This window comes from Nannospalax galili, unplaced genomic scaffold (assembly GCF_000622305.1).
Source record: "Nannospalax galili isolate Female #2095 unplaced genomic scaffold, S.galili_v1.0 scaffold737, whole genome shotgun sequence".
Lineage (NCBI taxonomy): Eukaryota > Metazoa > Chordata > Mammalia > Rodentia > Spalacidae > Nannospalax > Nannospalax galili.
Window position 1 is genome coordinate 2,885,850 of NW_008341172.1, and position 14,380 is coordinate 2,900,229.

At 45.7% G+C, this 14,380-nt stretch overlaps 1 protein-coding gene across 5 annotated transcripts in view; it reads right to left on the reverse strand.

The window, feature by feature from the left end:
- Window positions 1-512: 512 nt before the first annotated feature.
- Window positions 513-14,380, reverse strand: part of Dusp22 (dual specificity phosphatase 22) — a 65,453-nt gene continuing 51,585 nt past the window's right edge. For 4 of the 5 annotated variants that reach the window (XM_008836678.3, XM_029565165.1, XM_008836680.3 and 1 more), the window contains 3 exons: window positions 8,489-8,563; window positions 3,793-3,964; window positions 513-2,991 (listed from right to left, as the gene is read on the reverse strand). In XM_008836678.3, the coding sequence (XP_008834900.1) occupies window positions 2,809-2,991; window positions 3,793-3,964; window positions 8,489-8,563 (430 nt within the window). In that variant the 3' untranslated portion in view covers window positions 513-2,808. The remainder of the gene's footprint in view (window positions 2,992-3,792; window positions 3,965-8,488; window positions 8,564-14,380) is intronic. The other variant, XM_008836679.3, reaches the window with a different exon arrangement.

The following is a 14,380-nucleotide window of genomic DNA, read 5'->3' on the forward strand; positions in this document are numbered from 1 at the left end:
CACCAGATTTAGATGAGGAAAATTTAGCAACTGACCTTAAATTGCTGTTCAAGTCAGTTTTGAATTCCCTCACATTAAGAACTGAAAATAGAATTAGAGTGACCATATTCAATAATGTTGGTAAATATTCAGGAAATACCCGGGCAGTGTATTCATGTGTCAAATATACTAATTCCAAAGGTGTTAAATAGTTTTCATACTGTCAGCAAAGTATAATGTCTGTGCCTAAACTTCTCTCAAACCAGAGAGGATCTACTTTTCTTTTTGGTGCTAGGGATGGAAGATACTAGGTAAGTACTCTACCCTGCACACCATCCCCAACCCCAAGCGCCTCTTTTTCTTTTTAAGTCAGGAGTCGTTAGTGTGCCATGTGCCCTTCCCAGCATGGCTTCGGAGAGAAGCACAGCCTCTGAGGCAAGACCAGGGGCAGGTTCAATGGGGCTTTGTGATCATTCACAGACGGAAACATGTGACCTTCACATCTCACTGAAGGAAGAATACACGACACGATGTTAGACTTGGTTAAGTTGCCCTTTATTAACAAAATGTGTAGCTTTTGGTAAATTCTACCATGGATAACAGTAACCTGGATAAAACATACACTAAGATATGTCTCGAACTGGAGCATTTAAGAACAGGAGGGTGGTGTTCACACTGCACATTTCCCAGGTGCTGGTTTCCTCCCTGGGTAGCAGTTCACAAGGAATAATCGCTATTAACAGAAACTAAACAATGCAGCAGAACTCTTGAGATTATTCTGTGAGCATCAGTCAGGGTGAAAACAAAGCAAAACAAGACCGAAAACAGCCATAGCAGTGGCGTTAAGGCAAAACCTTTTCTCTTGCTAAAGAATCTCTACAGTTCTCGACATATTCCAACATTATACATGCATTTGGTTTAAATGGAAAAACAAATCACTACTGGATACTTAAAAATAAACTCTAGGTCACTTTTCTTTTTGGCAGCACCAGCCTGAACTTTGCAATATTTCAGAAACTTCAGGTACATTGCAGTCTTCTGAGAAAGGCCCAGTACTTCAGAATTCCCGGGGCGGCTGTGGAGAAAGAACATTACTGGCAACAAAAATTAAGACATTTCAAAGCCTATGGGAATATATGTAGTCGTTCACAAATGTGCACACATTTGTGCACATTTCCCCTTTTCTCTTTGCAGTACTGAGGCTTTGCAAACCCGTATTATATATGCTAAGCACATGCTCTACCAATCCTCCTAAATATTTACATTCCCTCTTGGTTTAAGGCAAATCATTTCAGATGAAGTTTAACGAGTCCACGGGCCACCTTGCTTTTCTCACTGTACATACAGGCCAGTACATATGGAGAGCTGGCAACCTCCTTTTCCCTGGGCCCCAAAAAGCTCACCTCTGACACCTTCTACACGCACAGGAAAACTGCTCTTCTCAGGGCCTCTTTTTGTGATGGAATTCAGAGAAACTGGGTTGCAACATCTTTTTAGGGAGAGGTGGACTGCATTTGTTCATTTGTATGGCTCTGTGTGCTTAAGAAATGTGAACTGGTATAAGGACTGGACACTGAACTGTGCACAGCATCTCAGGATGCCTGCTGCCCTAAACTGCGAGCTGAGGTGCTCTTAGGCTGGACCGAGGGATTTTAATCACTAGAAGGCATTAGGTAAGTCTGAACTGGAAACTTTAAATAACGGTAGTATTGCCTTTCCCTTTGGTTTCAGAAAACAAAAGAAATTGGGACTAACACTGTCAGCTATGGAGCAGAATTGATTGGAATTCAGAGATACTCCAACCTTAAAAAAAAATCTAAGGAGGTAGCTAAGGTGAAAAGATCAAGCCCACAGCATACACCAACGAGCTTAGTAAATGCTCAGGCATTTTAAAATGTGAACTGCTACAGTGCTCAATAAATGCGCTTTCTTTCCAATTCCTGCAGGTACGTGCAAACCTGAGATTGGGCCCCTGCAAAGGGAAGCCAGCAAGAGGTTTGGGGTGTGTGGAGTCGACAAGAGGAAGAGCAGGCCTCCGGTGCAGGACGACTTTGTCTGAAGTTCTCGGGCTCACCATGGAACGCAAATGTAGCTGGTTCCATACAGAGTAGGCACCAAGTGGAACTCAGGGACATGATGGGCTGGCAAGGGCACCTGGACTAGAGGCAGCAGAGAATCCAGGCACACTTACATCAAGTCAAGTCTCTTCCCCCTGCCCCCAATACACAGAAACCATCAGGGTCACTGTCCCCTTCCTCTCTGTGCCACCTCAGGATCTGGGCTAGGCCACTGCTTCGAGCTGCTCATGGCCCAGAGTTCTCACTGTCTGCTCACAGGTACAGGTTGTGACTTGGTGAGGAGCTTTTCAGAGGTCAAGTTAGAATACCTTCCATGGGAGTCAAACAAAAATGTGGCCATACCAATTCTGGAAGCATGGATGTTAGAGCTTTCAGCCCCAGGAACACTCAGTTCACACAGGCAGACACAGTTACATGTACACTCTAGACACATATGTACATTCTCACTCACTCACATCCATGCATGCACACACATACTCTTGCATGCACACAGTAATACAGAGCAGCCCAGCAGCATCCCAGGCACAGCAAGCTCTGGTGAGACAAGGTTGGGGTGAAGACTGACAGAGTGAAAAGGCCTGGAGAAGGGCAGGGTAGGGTTGCTGGGGAAGGAGCCCTGAGTGCTCCATCTCGCGGTGACCTCCTTTTGCAGTTCTCAGAGACAGCAGCCGGCACACCAGCACACCAGCACATGGAGCCTGTAGGCAACCCAGAAGACCCGCAGCAGGAAGGAAAACACCAGATCTCTCTGTTAGGTCTCTGTCGTGTAGTTATTGTAGGCCAGAGGAGGCAGGGCCGAAAAGTTGCTCCAGCGCCTGGTGCCAGGCTGGGGCTCCATGCGCCCTTGCTCTTTATATTTACCCAGAATATTTTTGGCTTCTTCTGCATCCCGCAAAGGGTTCTCTCCATATTCTTCCTTCAGCCACTGCCGATACTGGAGAAGTTGGAAACAAATCCCAAATGTCACATATACATACACAGCTATGTTCACAGAGACTCACCTCTGACAATGGTGAGGGAGTTACACAAATTAGACAAGGAAGTAAAAGGGCATCAGGCAATCACAGCTTTGTGGTCAACAGTTATGGTCAAACAAGAGAAATAGGTGCTCCTTCAACACTTTGGGCTTAGGACATGACCATAAGCTGAACTACGACTCTACTTGGCAGAGTTGGTGCAGTTACTATCTGCTGCTGAGGGATCTACAATGGATGCAAAAATAACCCCCCAAAAGTGTTCTTGTGCCGTCTGTATGTGACAGGGCTAATAAAAGGAATGGGGCGGGGGCGGGAGAGAATATTTGCAACTCTTGTGAAGAGGTCAACCTGTTTTGCTCCAGGGATGAACCTAAAATTTGAGCTGCTGTGATGAGTGTGGACAATGTCCCCTGCCACCCTCACTGGTCTGACCACATCTTTAATAGCTTGAAAGGAATTCAAAGAAAAAAAAGAAGAGGAAGAAGAAAGTGGGGCAAACCAGGAAATGGGAACTTCATCCACTGGGAGAGAAACAAGCTGATAGGGCACACCAGGAATAACAAAAATGACAAAGATCCTGTGGCTGAGGCTGGAGAGCCCGAAGGGCAGGGGACAACTCCCTTAGGGATGCAGGGGGATGATCTTGGACTCCATGACTTTCTGTGGGTCTTTCAGTTCTAAGAGTCATGATTCTGAAAGTATAGTGCCATGACCTGGGAGGCTGCCTGCATCTGCAAAGTCCCCCAAGGGGCACTCACCTGGAGCACTTCATGCTTCTCAAACTCCTGGAGCTGCCTTTGGAAGCCCAGGTTGGGATTGGCACAGGACCTCATTGCACGCACGGTGTGAAGGGCATCTTCCCAGCCAAAGTCAGTGACAGTCATGATGTACGCGATGACCAGTGTCACACTCCTTGAGACTCCAGCCAGGCTGCAAAACCAAGACAGTCACATGTTGCAGGAGCAATCTGGGAACTGAAGAGCCACCAGATCTGGAGGACCTCATTTTATTTTTATTTATTCTAATTTTATGTGTATGAATGTTTTGTCTGCATGTACGTTAAGTGTACACTTGCAAACAATGCCTATGGATGCCAGAAGAGGGTGTTGGATCCCCTGGAACTGGAGTTATGGACAGTTGTTAGTCACCATGTGGGTGCTTGGTACCTAACCTGGGTCCTTTTTGTAAGAGCAGTCTGTTCTTAACCACTGAGCCATCTCTCTAGACACTGGAGTACCTCATTTTAGAGTCTTCCTGCCTTGGGCTTTCCATGGAAACAGGTCAGGGCTTACTAGAAAATCACTCAGAAATCTACCAACAACTTCCGTCTACTGCCAATGCTAGTCTCTCAGGCATTTCAGCCTCATTTTTCAAAGACTTTTCTACAGGATATGGCTTTATGACTTACCATTGCTCCCGGATCCCTGGCTTGGATATTTCCTATGTCCTTAGACAACAATATAACTGCACACACCTCAAGGGGTCTGTGGCTTCTAAACCTATGTACGATTCTATCAGTAACCTGCACTAGCTTAAAAGGCTGCATGGTTTTCAAAAGTCTGGTTTTCATGTCCCTAAATGAGGGACATTTAGGTTATTTCCATTTCTTAGCTGTTGTGGAGAGAGCAGCAACAAACATGGATGTACAGGTATCTCTACAGTCCGATTGTGATACATCTACTCAATGGAGTTCTGCTCAGCAGTAAGAAAAGATGAAATTATGAAATTTGCAGGTAAGTGGATGGAGCTATAGAGTGTTAGACTAAGTGAAGTAACACAAATGCAGAAAAGCAAGCCATGTGGGTTTTCCCTCATTTGTGGATTGTAGCACCAGTCCCTATATGTGAGTATATGAATTCTGACGTAACACCAGGAGCCAGGAAAAGGCAAAGGATACATGGAAGTAAAGGAAAAGAAACAACCTGAAAGGGACAGTAGGGAACAGATGTAACTGAGGGAGATGGGAAAAGTGGAAGTAATCAGGAGGGAGGAAAGGAGGGAGGGACATGCAATGGACCATGGTGTCAGAGGGAGGGAAGTCAAAAGAGGAAAGATGGAAGGAATCAGGAAGTATTGGGGGTAGGGTGAGGATAATGGTGACACTGTGACTAGGGATGGAGAGAGAATGGTACCCAGATGGGAGAAAAAATAGTGAAGATAAGTCAACCTTGGGGGACTAGGAAACCTAGAGGGAAAAAAGATGCCCTAGAAACCCTAGGAGAAAGGCATATCATGTCTGAACATTAATACACATGTATACCTGGAAGCTGATTTGCAGGGAATGTGGTCTCTTATAGAAGAGACCTCACCTAGAGTGACAAGCATGCCATACAGCATTCATCAAAGAAGCTTCTTTTTACAATAGATGAGGCCTATCACAGAGTTGCACATCTGATCAGGCGTAGAGAACATAGACTAGGTGACACATCAGCAGCCAAATCTCTACAACCAAGGCCCATGGAACACAGTGGAATAAGGGGTAGAGAGAGGGCTAATGCTCCCCTTAACTCTCACCAGTGAGGCTTCCATGTACATCAGAGTGTGTTACACACAGAAGGCCACAACTGGCCAAGGTTTGGAGAATAAGAGGCTGTAGACTGTAGGATGGAACTCCTATATGGAACCTCACCCAACCATGGCTCGGGCACCATTGTGGAAGAGGAGGCGGAAAGCCTGTAAGAGCCCCAGGCTTGTTCATGAACATAAGGAGGTGGAGGCTTCCAGGCCACTGGAGCCTTGCTCATGTGAGTCTGCAGCAGTGGTGGCATTGAACGTGGGACCCATGTCAGCTCAATTAAACAAGGGCCCAAAGGTGAGATGAGAAATAGGTGGTGGGCCAGCACTAGATTGAGAACTACTTGAGACTGCTTGCTGCTGGGTAAGGGACAGTATGACTCACATACAACCACTGGATGGTCTGACTAGACTCCAGTGGACACATTTACACTGAAGGACATTTGGGTACAAACACCTGAATGAAAAGGGCTCAGCATGTATGGCAGAGTGCATAAGGTTTGGTGGGGGGATGGGAGAGGCACAGATGGGGGAGGGGGTCTGGATTTGAGTGGAAAATGTATGAAAATGTAAAAGCTCAATTAAGAAAAAGTCTGGTTTTCTTAGATACCATAAATGAAGGCCACATCTATGATTTTTTAAAACTTTTACTTATTATTTTATTTCATGTGTATGAGTGTTATGCCTGCATGTATGTAAGTACACCCATGTCATGCAATGCCCAAGGAGGACAGAAGAGGCTGTCAGATCCCCTGGAACTGGAGTTACAGGCAGTTGTTAGCGGCCATGTGGGTGCTGGGAATAGAACCCGGGTCTTCTGCAAGAACAGTCAGTGTTCTTAACTGCTGAGCCATCTCTCCAGCCTCTCACACCTATGATTTATAAAGCTGATGAAAGAGCTGGGCATGTAGCTCAATGGTAGAGAACTTGCCTAGCATGCTCAGGGCTCTGGGTCCCCCATCTTCAATACTGGAAAAAAAGTGCATGGAATATAGAAGCCCTTACCACATGCTCACTTCTTTGCCTGTTTTATCTAACCGACAGCAGTGTAGCAGGCACACTGAGCACTCCATGCTCCAAGGCAATGGCCAGGGTGCTTGCAGGCAATAACGGTTGGTCGGTTATCTCCATCAGGCTGGGGAAGGGATAATTATTTAAATTATTTAAATGCACATGAACATGAATGTTAAAGCAGCCATAGGAAGGCTGTGTTCCTCAGAGCGTTTTTGCAATAGTTTAAGATAGAGAAGCTTAGCAAATGTCTCATTTTCTGAAAAATTTCAGTTGTAGACAATATATGAAATATGAAAACTCTTCGAGTATCAGGCCGTAAGTACTAACTCTTTGCCATGGCTTTTTACGAAAAACCTTAAAGGGATTTTAAACAAACATATCCTATTAGGCTACAACCCTTGATGTGAGAGTGACAGGAGACCCAGGGGTTGGAGTCAGACCTTGCTTCATCATCTGCCTCCAACTGCCCCCAAGGCAATTTCAATCAAATGTAAGTGAAGAGTAAAAGAAAAACCTAACATGTGCATTCACCACACTGCCTACTTTTCAAAACAGTAGAGCAAAATACTGCACATCATTTAATATATAATCTGTGTAAATCTGCAAGGCACCACTCTTAGAGCCGCTGGATTCCTGGCTCACAGCTGCGGTGCTGAGGTGGCTTCTCTGGCTGGGGCGCACAGTTCCCTTCTGTTCCAGCAGGATGAGCTGCAGGAGCATCTTTCATTTCCAGAGAGCTCATGCTGTAACGGTGGCTGCCTTCACAGAGTCAAAACGCTGTTACACTTCCAGTTAATTAATGTCATACCTCATTCAAGACAGAATAGATATGGCCAGTCTTCATTTTAACAAAGAACAAAACCCTGGCTCCAGGATGTTGGGTACTAATTCCCCAGGCAAATTAGTTAGGCTACTGTCATCATTGCTATTGGTCATACCAAGAACTTGCTACTATGTACCAGGTACATCATTTGCCAGGGACAAAGCAGAGAGCTGGATAAGCCTCACCCTTGGGTAAGTGTGCTAGCATGACTTTCTTTTCACGGTGTACGTGTGTGATGTGTATGTGCAGTTACCCTTTCTAACCATGGGGCACTGGTTCCAGGACTCACTGTGGATACCAGAACCCATGGTGCTCAGGCTCTGTATAAGAATGGCATGGTATTGGATGCCACCTGCACTGTCTTCCAATACGCTTTCACTCATTTCCAGATGATGCATATAGCCTGACAATGCAAATGCTGGGCTAAAAGCTGTTATCCCCCATTGTTTAGGGAATAATGACACACTTTTAATTCTGAGTATTTCTAATTCATGGTTGACTCCATGGATTTGGAACCCCTGGACATGGAGCTGTGACTTTCTTTTTATCTATACTAAGTACAGCAAACTGCAGGTGGATCACTATCAATGAAATATTTAATTTTAAGCCTGCTTAGATTATTTCAAAGCAAGGCACTAGAGCCAAGCACAGAAAAAAGGCCCCAATCTGTAAATGGAAAAAGAATTAGTTATTTTGGCGTTAACAGAAATGTATTGCTAAGTACCAACACCTGCAGCTGGGAGTCTGCAGAAGGGGCTTTGGAAGGCACACCAAGGGGTCTGGTATGAACCATCTGACCCAGAGGAGGCTGCTGTAGTGAAGTGGGAGGCTAGTACAGGTTGTGTTCAGTGTGCACGAGCCCTGCTGACAACCTCCAGAAATCCTATCAGAGTGAAATGAACGCACAAAACAAAAGCAAAACCAGTCAGCTTTCTTTCAACAAAGTAAAACATGGACTAACAGAGCAGGGCAGGGGTGCCCTGCCCATCTGAGTTCAGAGTTTTGAGAGTGCTGTTATTACATGCAATAATTAACTACACAGAGAAAGACATCAATTAGAAATCAAGTTCATGAGAATGTTATTGAGCAAGAGTCATACATACCAGTGCACAAGACAGCCCTCGCCCTGGAGACGGCACTCATGAATGAATTTAATACTTTCTTTGAAATGTCTTGTCCTAGGCAGAAAAAAAGGGAGAAGTGACATCTGCTATTTAACTTTTGAGAAGAAGCATGTGCTGTGATCTCCTTAGAGGTCTCAGAGTCTGCCCCACTTAGCACCAGACCACACAATCTGGAGCTAGGGCTGCCTTAGCCTTGGTGGGCCATAGGCATGCCGAGGTTTAAGAAGGCCTCTGATCATCAGAATTTTCCAGAATTTATCTATAAGCCATCCCTGAATCACATGGTTGCTGTCGACTGGCACAAGGAGTTCCTACTTAGCCCCTATGTCCACTCAGACCAACAGCATAACCAGGGTCTCTTACACTGGCTGTGAATCCTACACAGCTACAGTGGCCCAGGTGAGGAAGGTATATACGTTTTGTGGGCTTCCCAAGCTCTAAAAGCAAGTTTACTTCTGACAGTGTGAAAAGTTTGGAAGCACTGGCTACAGAGATCTCCCCGGACTCTGGTAGGTCTTGGCGTGGAAGGGCTGCATGCCCCTGGTTTCTGAAGCACTGAGACACAAGAGCTGCCCATGTGCCCAGCCCAGTTCACGTCCCTTTAAGCATGGGTCAAGTACCAACCATTTACCAAGGATTCTGACAAGCTGTCAGATGACTGGTGATGGAGAGATCTGCCTGCAGACTGACAGGCAAGCCAGGGGAATGGCATGGGAAGCTCATGTGCAGCACAGCCAGCTCACCCACCTGACTGCAGGAGAAATTCACAGCCTCATTGCAGGTGCTCAATGGGGTTATGCTGGCAGGAGGGAGGAGACATTTTCAATTTGATGCATGTATACATAACACACACATCCATGCCTGCCAACCTCAAGTGTCATCACAAGTAGAAAGAGCAAGCATACCAACTTGAAGACACCAGACTGCTACTTGAAGCCTCCAGGTAGCACAGCATTGCGAGACCAGTTGCTCATGACTTTCCGGGGGAATACATTCCCAAACGCAAATACACAGTGGCTCAGAGAATTGCAGCTCTGTTCTTGAACACTGGCTTGGTGTAGGGCAGGCAAGAAGACATTCTTGCTAAGATCCTGAAATTGAAGCACCAGTACTAAGGAGCCCAGGGCTGCCAGGCAGTGCGGCACTTATGGCAGGTAAAGAGGGGTGCGGGAGTAGCCTAACAGTTGGTGGGAAGCGTGGCCCCCAGGTGTGGGGCATGTGCCAGAGGGCTGCAGCAGGAGAGTGGTTTAGCTCTGGTAGAGCTTAGCATTCCTTGATCCAAATTAGCCTCCTGGAACTGGCCAGGAAATCTTTGACTCAGAAGCTCTGAAACTATGGCAAGACATGGTTAAGTGCACTGATTGTGTTTAGAGCAGCGAAGCACTCAGGTCTTGAGAAATGTGTGCTTTCTCCAGCTCTGACCACAGAGATATAAGGGGAAGGTTTTAGGAGAGGATTTCTGGAAAAAGTTTCCCTTCGTAATAGTGATCTATCTAGCTTCTGGCCTCCTGCTGGGGAGTATCAAATGTCATCTTTAGAGCTACAACAGCTTTCCATGACCAGAGAGACAATGTAGGGTGAAGAGATGCAGCATGGGAAGCCAGGTTTCCACAGGTGAAGAGATGCAGCATGGGAAGCCAGGTTTCCACAGGTGAAGAGATGCAGCATAGGAAGCCAGGTTTCCACAGGACACCAGAGCTCTGCTGTCAGACCTGGGAATACCTCTCATGGTTCCCAGAAACATTTCTCCCTGAGACATGGAATTTTACTTATGGCGAATGCACCCTTCCTTATATCAGCAACTAATTCAGCAACTTTAAAAGCCTGAGCAGCCATCTAGGCCAGAGGCAGCTCCAAGCTGCTAGTCTCCGACCAGCTTCACGGCTTAGAGTGTTGGTCATTCTCCTTGCAGGCTACGGAACAGAGAATACAGGGGCTAGAGGTCAGACCCCAAACCTGATAAACTGTACACACTCCAGGGTCCCTGGAGAGCAGCCGATACCAGGAGGTGGCCAGATGGCACACTCCTTTGTCCATCAGGCTGTCCACACTAGGGTTCTTGAGTGTCTCAGCCTTCTCCCAGCTGTAGGGCCTACATTTGCCCACGTGTGTGGGGGGGGTCCTCTTCTGGTTGTGGACTTCTGGTCTGTAAGTACAGACAAGAAAGAACAGGGGAAGCATAAAGGCAAATGCAAAAAGAAATGAATGGCAGCTGTCCAGATGAAGGAGTAAACCAGAGTGCCTCAGAACGCACTGCACTGCAATGACCCTGCCACCACACGAAAGGCAGCAGAGCCCCTCCGAGCACACACAGAGTGTTGGGAACATGGTCACTTCTACAGGCTCATCAAGGTCTTGCAAAGAGGACACACAAATTTTTCTGCTGAGGCCTCAGTGGGAACAACTTCCCACATCTGGTTTCCATTCCTGCATGTCCCAAACCACATGCATCGTAGGGTAGAACCTGGATTCAGGAGCCAGCCTTGCCACATCCAAGACTGTCTTTAGCCCAGAGTGACGTGTAAAAGAGTCTTGCAAGGCCTAGGGAGGTGTTCTCACCCGTTTTGTCTACTACCTTTTCTTAGGCAGGGAGGTATCTGCGCGTCGTCCGCGTGTGAAAAGAGCTAAGTCCAGGATGATCCATGGGATGCTGTTTCTGCCTACCACTGTGTTGTAGGCAGGGGCTGCAGATAGGCACTGATGACAGGAATACCTGCTGTCTCAGTCCAAGAGTAAGATGATGCACAGAAGGAAATCATGTAGACTCAACTGTGAAATTTGACTCAGACACAAATTTAGGCGTCGAGCTAAGCCAGACAGACATCCTTAGAAATGCCTTTTCCAAGAAAAGCCAGGAGGTAGGCTAGCTCATTGTTGCTCTGTTTTAAAAGTAGGTGTTGCAGAAAGAGTGTGTGTGGGGATTACTTCCAGGGAAACTTATGACATAAGTCCAAGCTCTGATCATTAAACTCCCTCCACAGTGGGAAATACCCACAGTCTGGGTTCTTTATTGTTCAACCCCAGTTTGAAGCAGAAGCACAAATCCGCAGCATCTTTCCACCACACACTGCTTCAATGAACAGCAGTTCCCTCTTCTTGATCTTCATTTGGCTGGCAGTTAGTGTTTGCTTCCATACAAAGACATGTATTACAAGCTCTATCTGTAGAAAATGAGCTAAACTCACCCAGAAGGAAGCAGGACTACAGGTGCATTGTGAACTCACCCAATAGTGCCTAGAGGTTATCATACAAGCTTCTGCCAATATCCCTAAGGGGACGGACACCTGAGTGGGTGGCAGGCAAGTTCCCATGGAGAGATGTCCTTGCTGTAGATTCAGCAGGTAAGCCCAGTGGTTGCCAAATGTCCCCTTCCTCCTTTTGGGCAGCACCCCTACCCTTCCCTCTTCATAACAGAGGCTAGGAGACATTGACCAGATGTGCCTTGCTGACCTTCTGAGAGTTCGGAAAAAGATGGTGGATGGAGCTCATAAACAACACCTCCTGACATTCATGTGCAGGGACTTCTTGCTCTAAGGCTATGGGCTTTGAAGGCGGTGATCCCTGGTGTGGGATGTGACACAGTCCTCGGGCTCAGAAGGACATGGCCTGCCAGCGTGGGAGCCCAGAACCCTGGAACAGTGGTTGGTCTCACGTCAAGGTCAGTTGTATTAATTTTTTTTTTTTCTTTTTGAAAGTAAACGGGTCAAGTGCTCTATGGTGAGAATTTTTTCCTCTTGAGGCAAAACTTGTCCAGAGGCCCTGGGTCCCACCCTCTCTATCTCCCAACTTGAACTCTGAAGGTGCAGCCCCCAACACTAAACAATTTACATCTATACCAATGGCTCCCCTACTTTTTACTCCATCACTGTGAAAAAGGAATTGGGGAATGTGTGTAACATACTTTTTATTTGCTAGATAAATTCATTTTAAAAGCAAACTTAGGAAACAAATAAGGACACAAAAATTTTCTTTACTATCTAGCATAGCATCATTCACAAAAGAATAGCTTAGTACCCCAAAAGTAATAAAGACAGTCTAAGACTACAGGACTCTACTCTGAGTGGGGTGAGAGAGGCTGTAGCAAACACTGATTATACCTCTTCCAGAGCTCTCACATACTCCCTGACCAACAGAACACAGGTCACAAGGTTCTCAAGAATCACCTGGAAGCAGGACCACAGTGGTGTAAAGGGCCTACCTACTTCTGAGCTCCAAAAAACCCTGCGCATTAATAACAGAAGTAGAATAAAGGCAATTGGAAGAAAATGAGAGTACAGATAGTATCAACCATACTACAGAAAACACAGGCAGATGGGGAGGTAGACCAAGACCAGGGGGCCTCCTGACGTTCATACAGAGCTCCCTGGACGGCTTATGCTGCTCCTCTCCACGAAACCTCAAGAAACACAGAGAGCTGCTTGACTGAAACCACAGAGAGCGCTGTACTGATGCAGCGCCATGGCCCCAGAGCCTAAGACAGAGCTCCCTTGGATTCACAGAGGGGGAAGAAGAATGATTTACTTAGTGATGTTGAACTACAAAATACAACTTAATATGCAATAGAAAGAATGAGCAAATACAAGTAAATGTACATCTAACCATCCACTTTCAAAATACATGAGTATTCCTTATTTGAGTAGACAGAAAATATAATCCTATTTTTAGAAATACTTGTGTTCACACAGAAACCCATTTTCACATATCATCTCAATACTATAAAACTCCAATGAGATGGGCAGTTGAGAGCACTAAGTTCAAAATTATTTGCTTAAGAAAACCCCCAAAGAAAGCAAAAACAAATACCAGGTTTCTAAAACCTTCATGTATTAAGCCCCAACATGAGCCACTTGAGATACATGCAAGGTATGCACTGATACCCACTTTAGGATGCCTCTAATTACAACAAAATCATGCAACACGTACCAACTTGGGGTTATGAGGTCATTGGGACAATGAGAACTTGAACTTTTATATTTCCTGACTTGGCTAGGCTAGGTGGTTGGGGGAACTAAGCTAAAATTTTATGTGAATGTTATCTCAGACCCGGTTTCTGCATTTTAAGTTCATGGAAGGTCAGATGGGGAGATTCTCTAGGATTAAGGCCAAAACAGAAAACTGACCTTTCTGCAATTTGTAGCAGGTGACAAGTGTCAAAGGTCACTTACGTCTTACTAAGCATAATCAGCCAGAATTCCTGTTAGTTCAGGGCTTTGCAGGGAAGGAAATATTTAGTCTTTTTCTTATCATACTGGGGCAAGCATACTACCACTGAGTTGTCTCCAGCCCAAGATTAAGGAAACAAAGCATTTTATTCACAGTTGGAAATCATTTTTAAAACTGGTAACTGAGTTCAAAACAGTTCAAACCATTATAGGTTTCTAGAATTTATTCTGCCACTGAAGAGAATAAACTAGGCATGAGGAACTCAGTACGGCCAGACTGAAAAGCTCCTATTGATAATTGTTTGCGTCACCAGAGCAAGTTTTACAAATTGCTAACATGTTTTCTCTTGCTTTTTTACCCAAAGAATTAAGAGTATTTATCTCCTGACCATCTGCAGTAGCTGACCTTATACAAAGTGAAGGTTCATTGTGAACTCCTAATAGTAAGCAATAAACACAGGAAACCCTATATGAGTTAGAACAGAAAGAGTCAAACATTCTGCCTGCCAACTTTAGATTTACATCAGGGAACTGCAGTCATTTCTATGGTTTGAATGTCCCCTCCCCAGCTCATCTGTTGGGACCTTAGGTCCTCAGCGTGGCAGTATTGGGAGACAGGGCCTGGTAGAAAGTGTCTGGGTCCTTGGGGTGGAACGTTCATGAACGGATTAGCTGTCTCAAGAATTTGGTCCTCTTTCACCTTTTCACA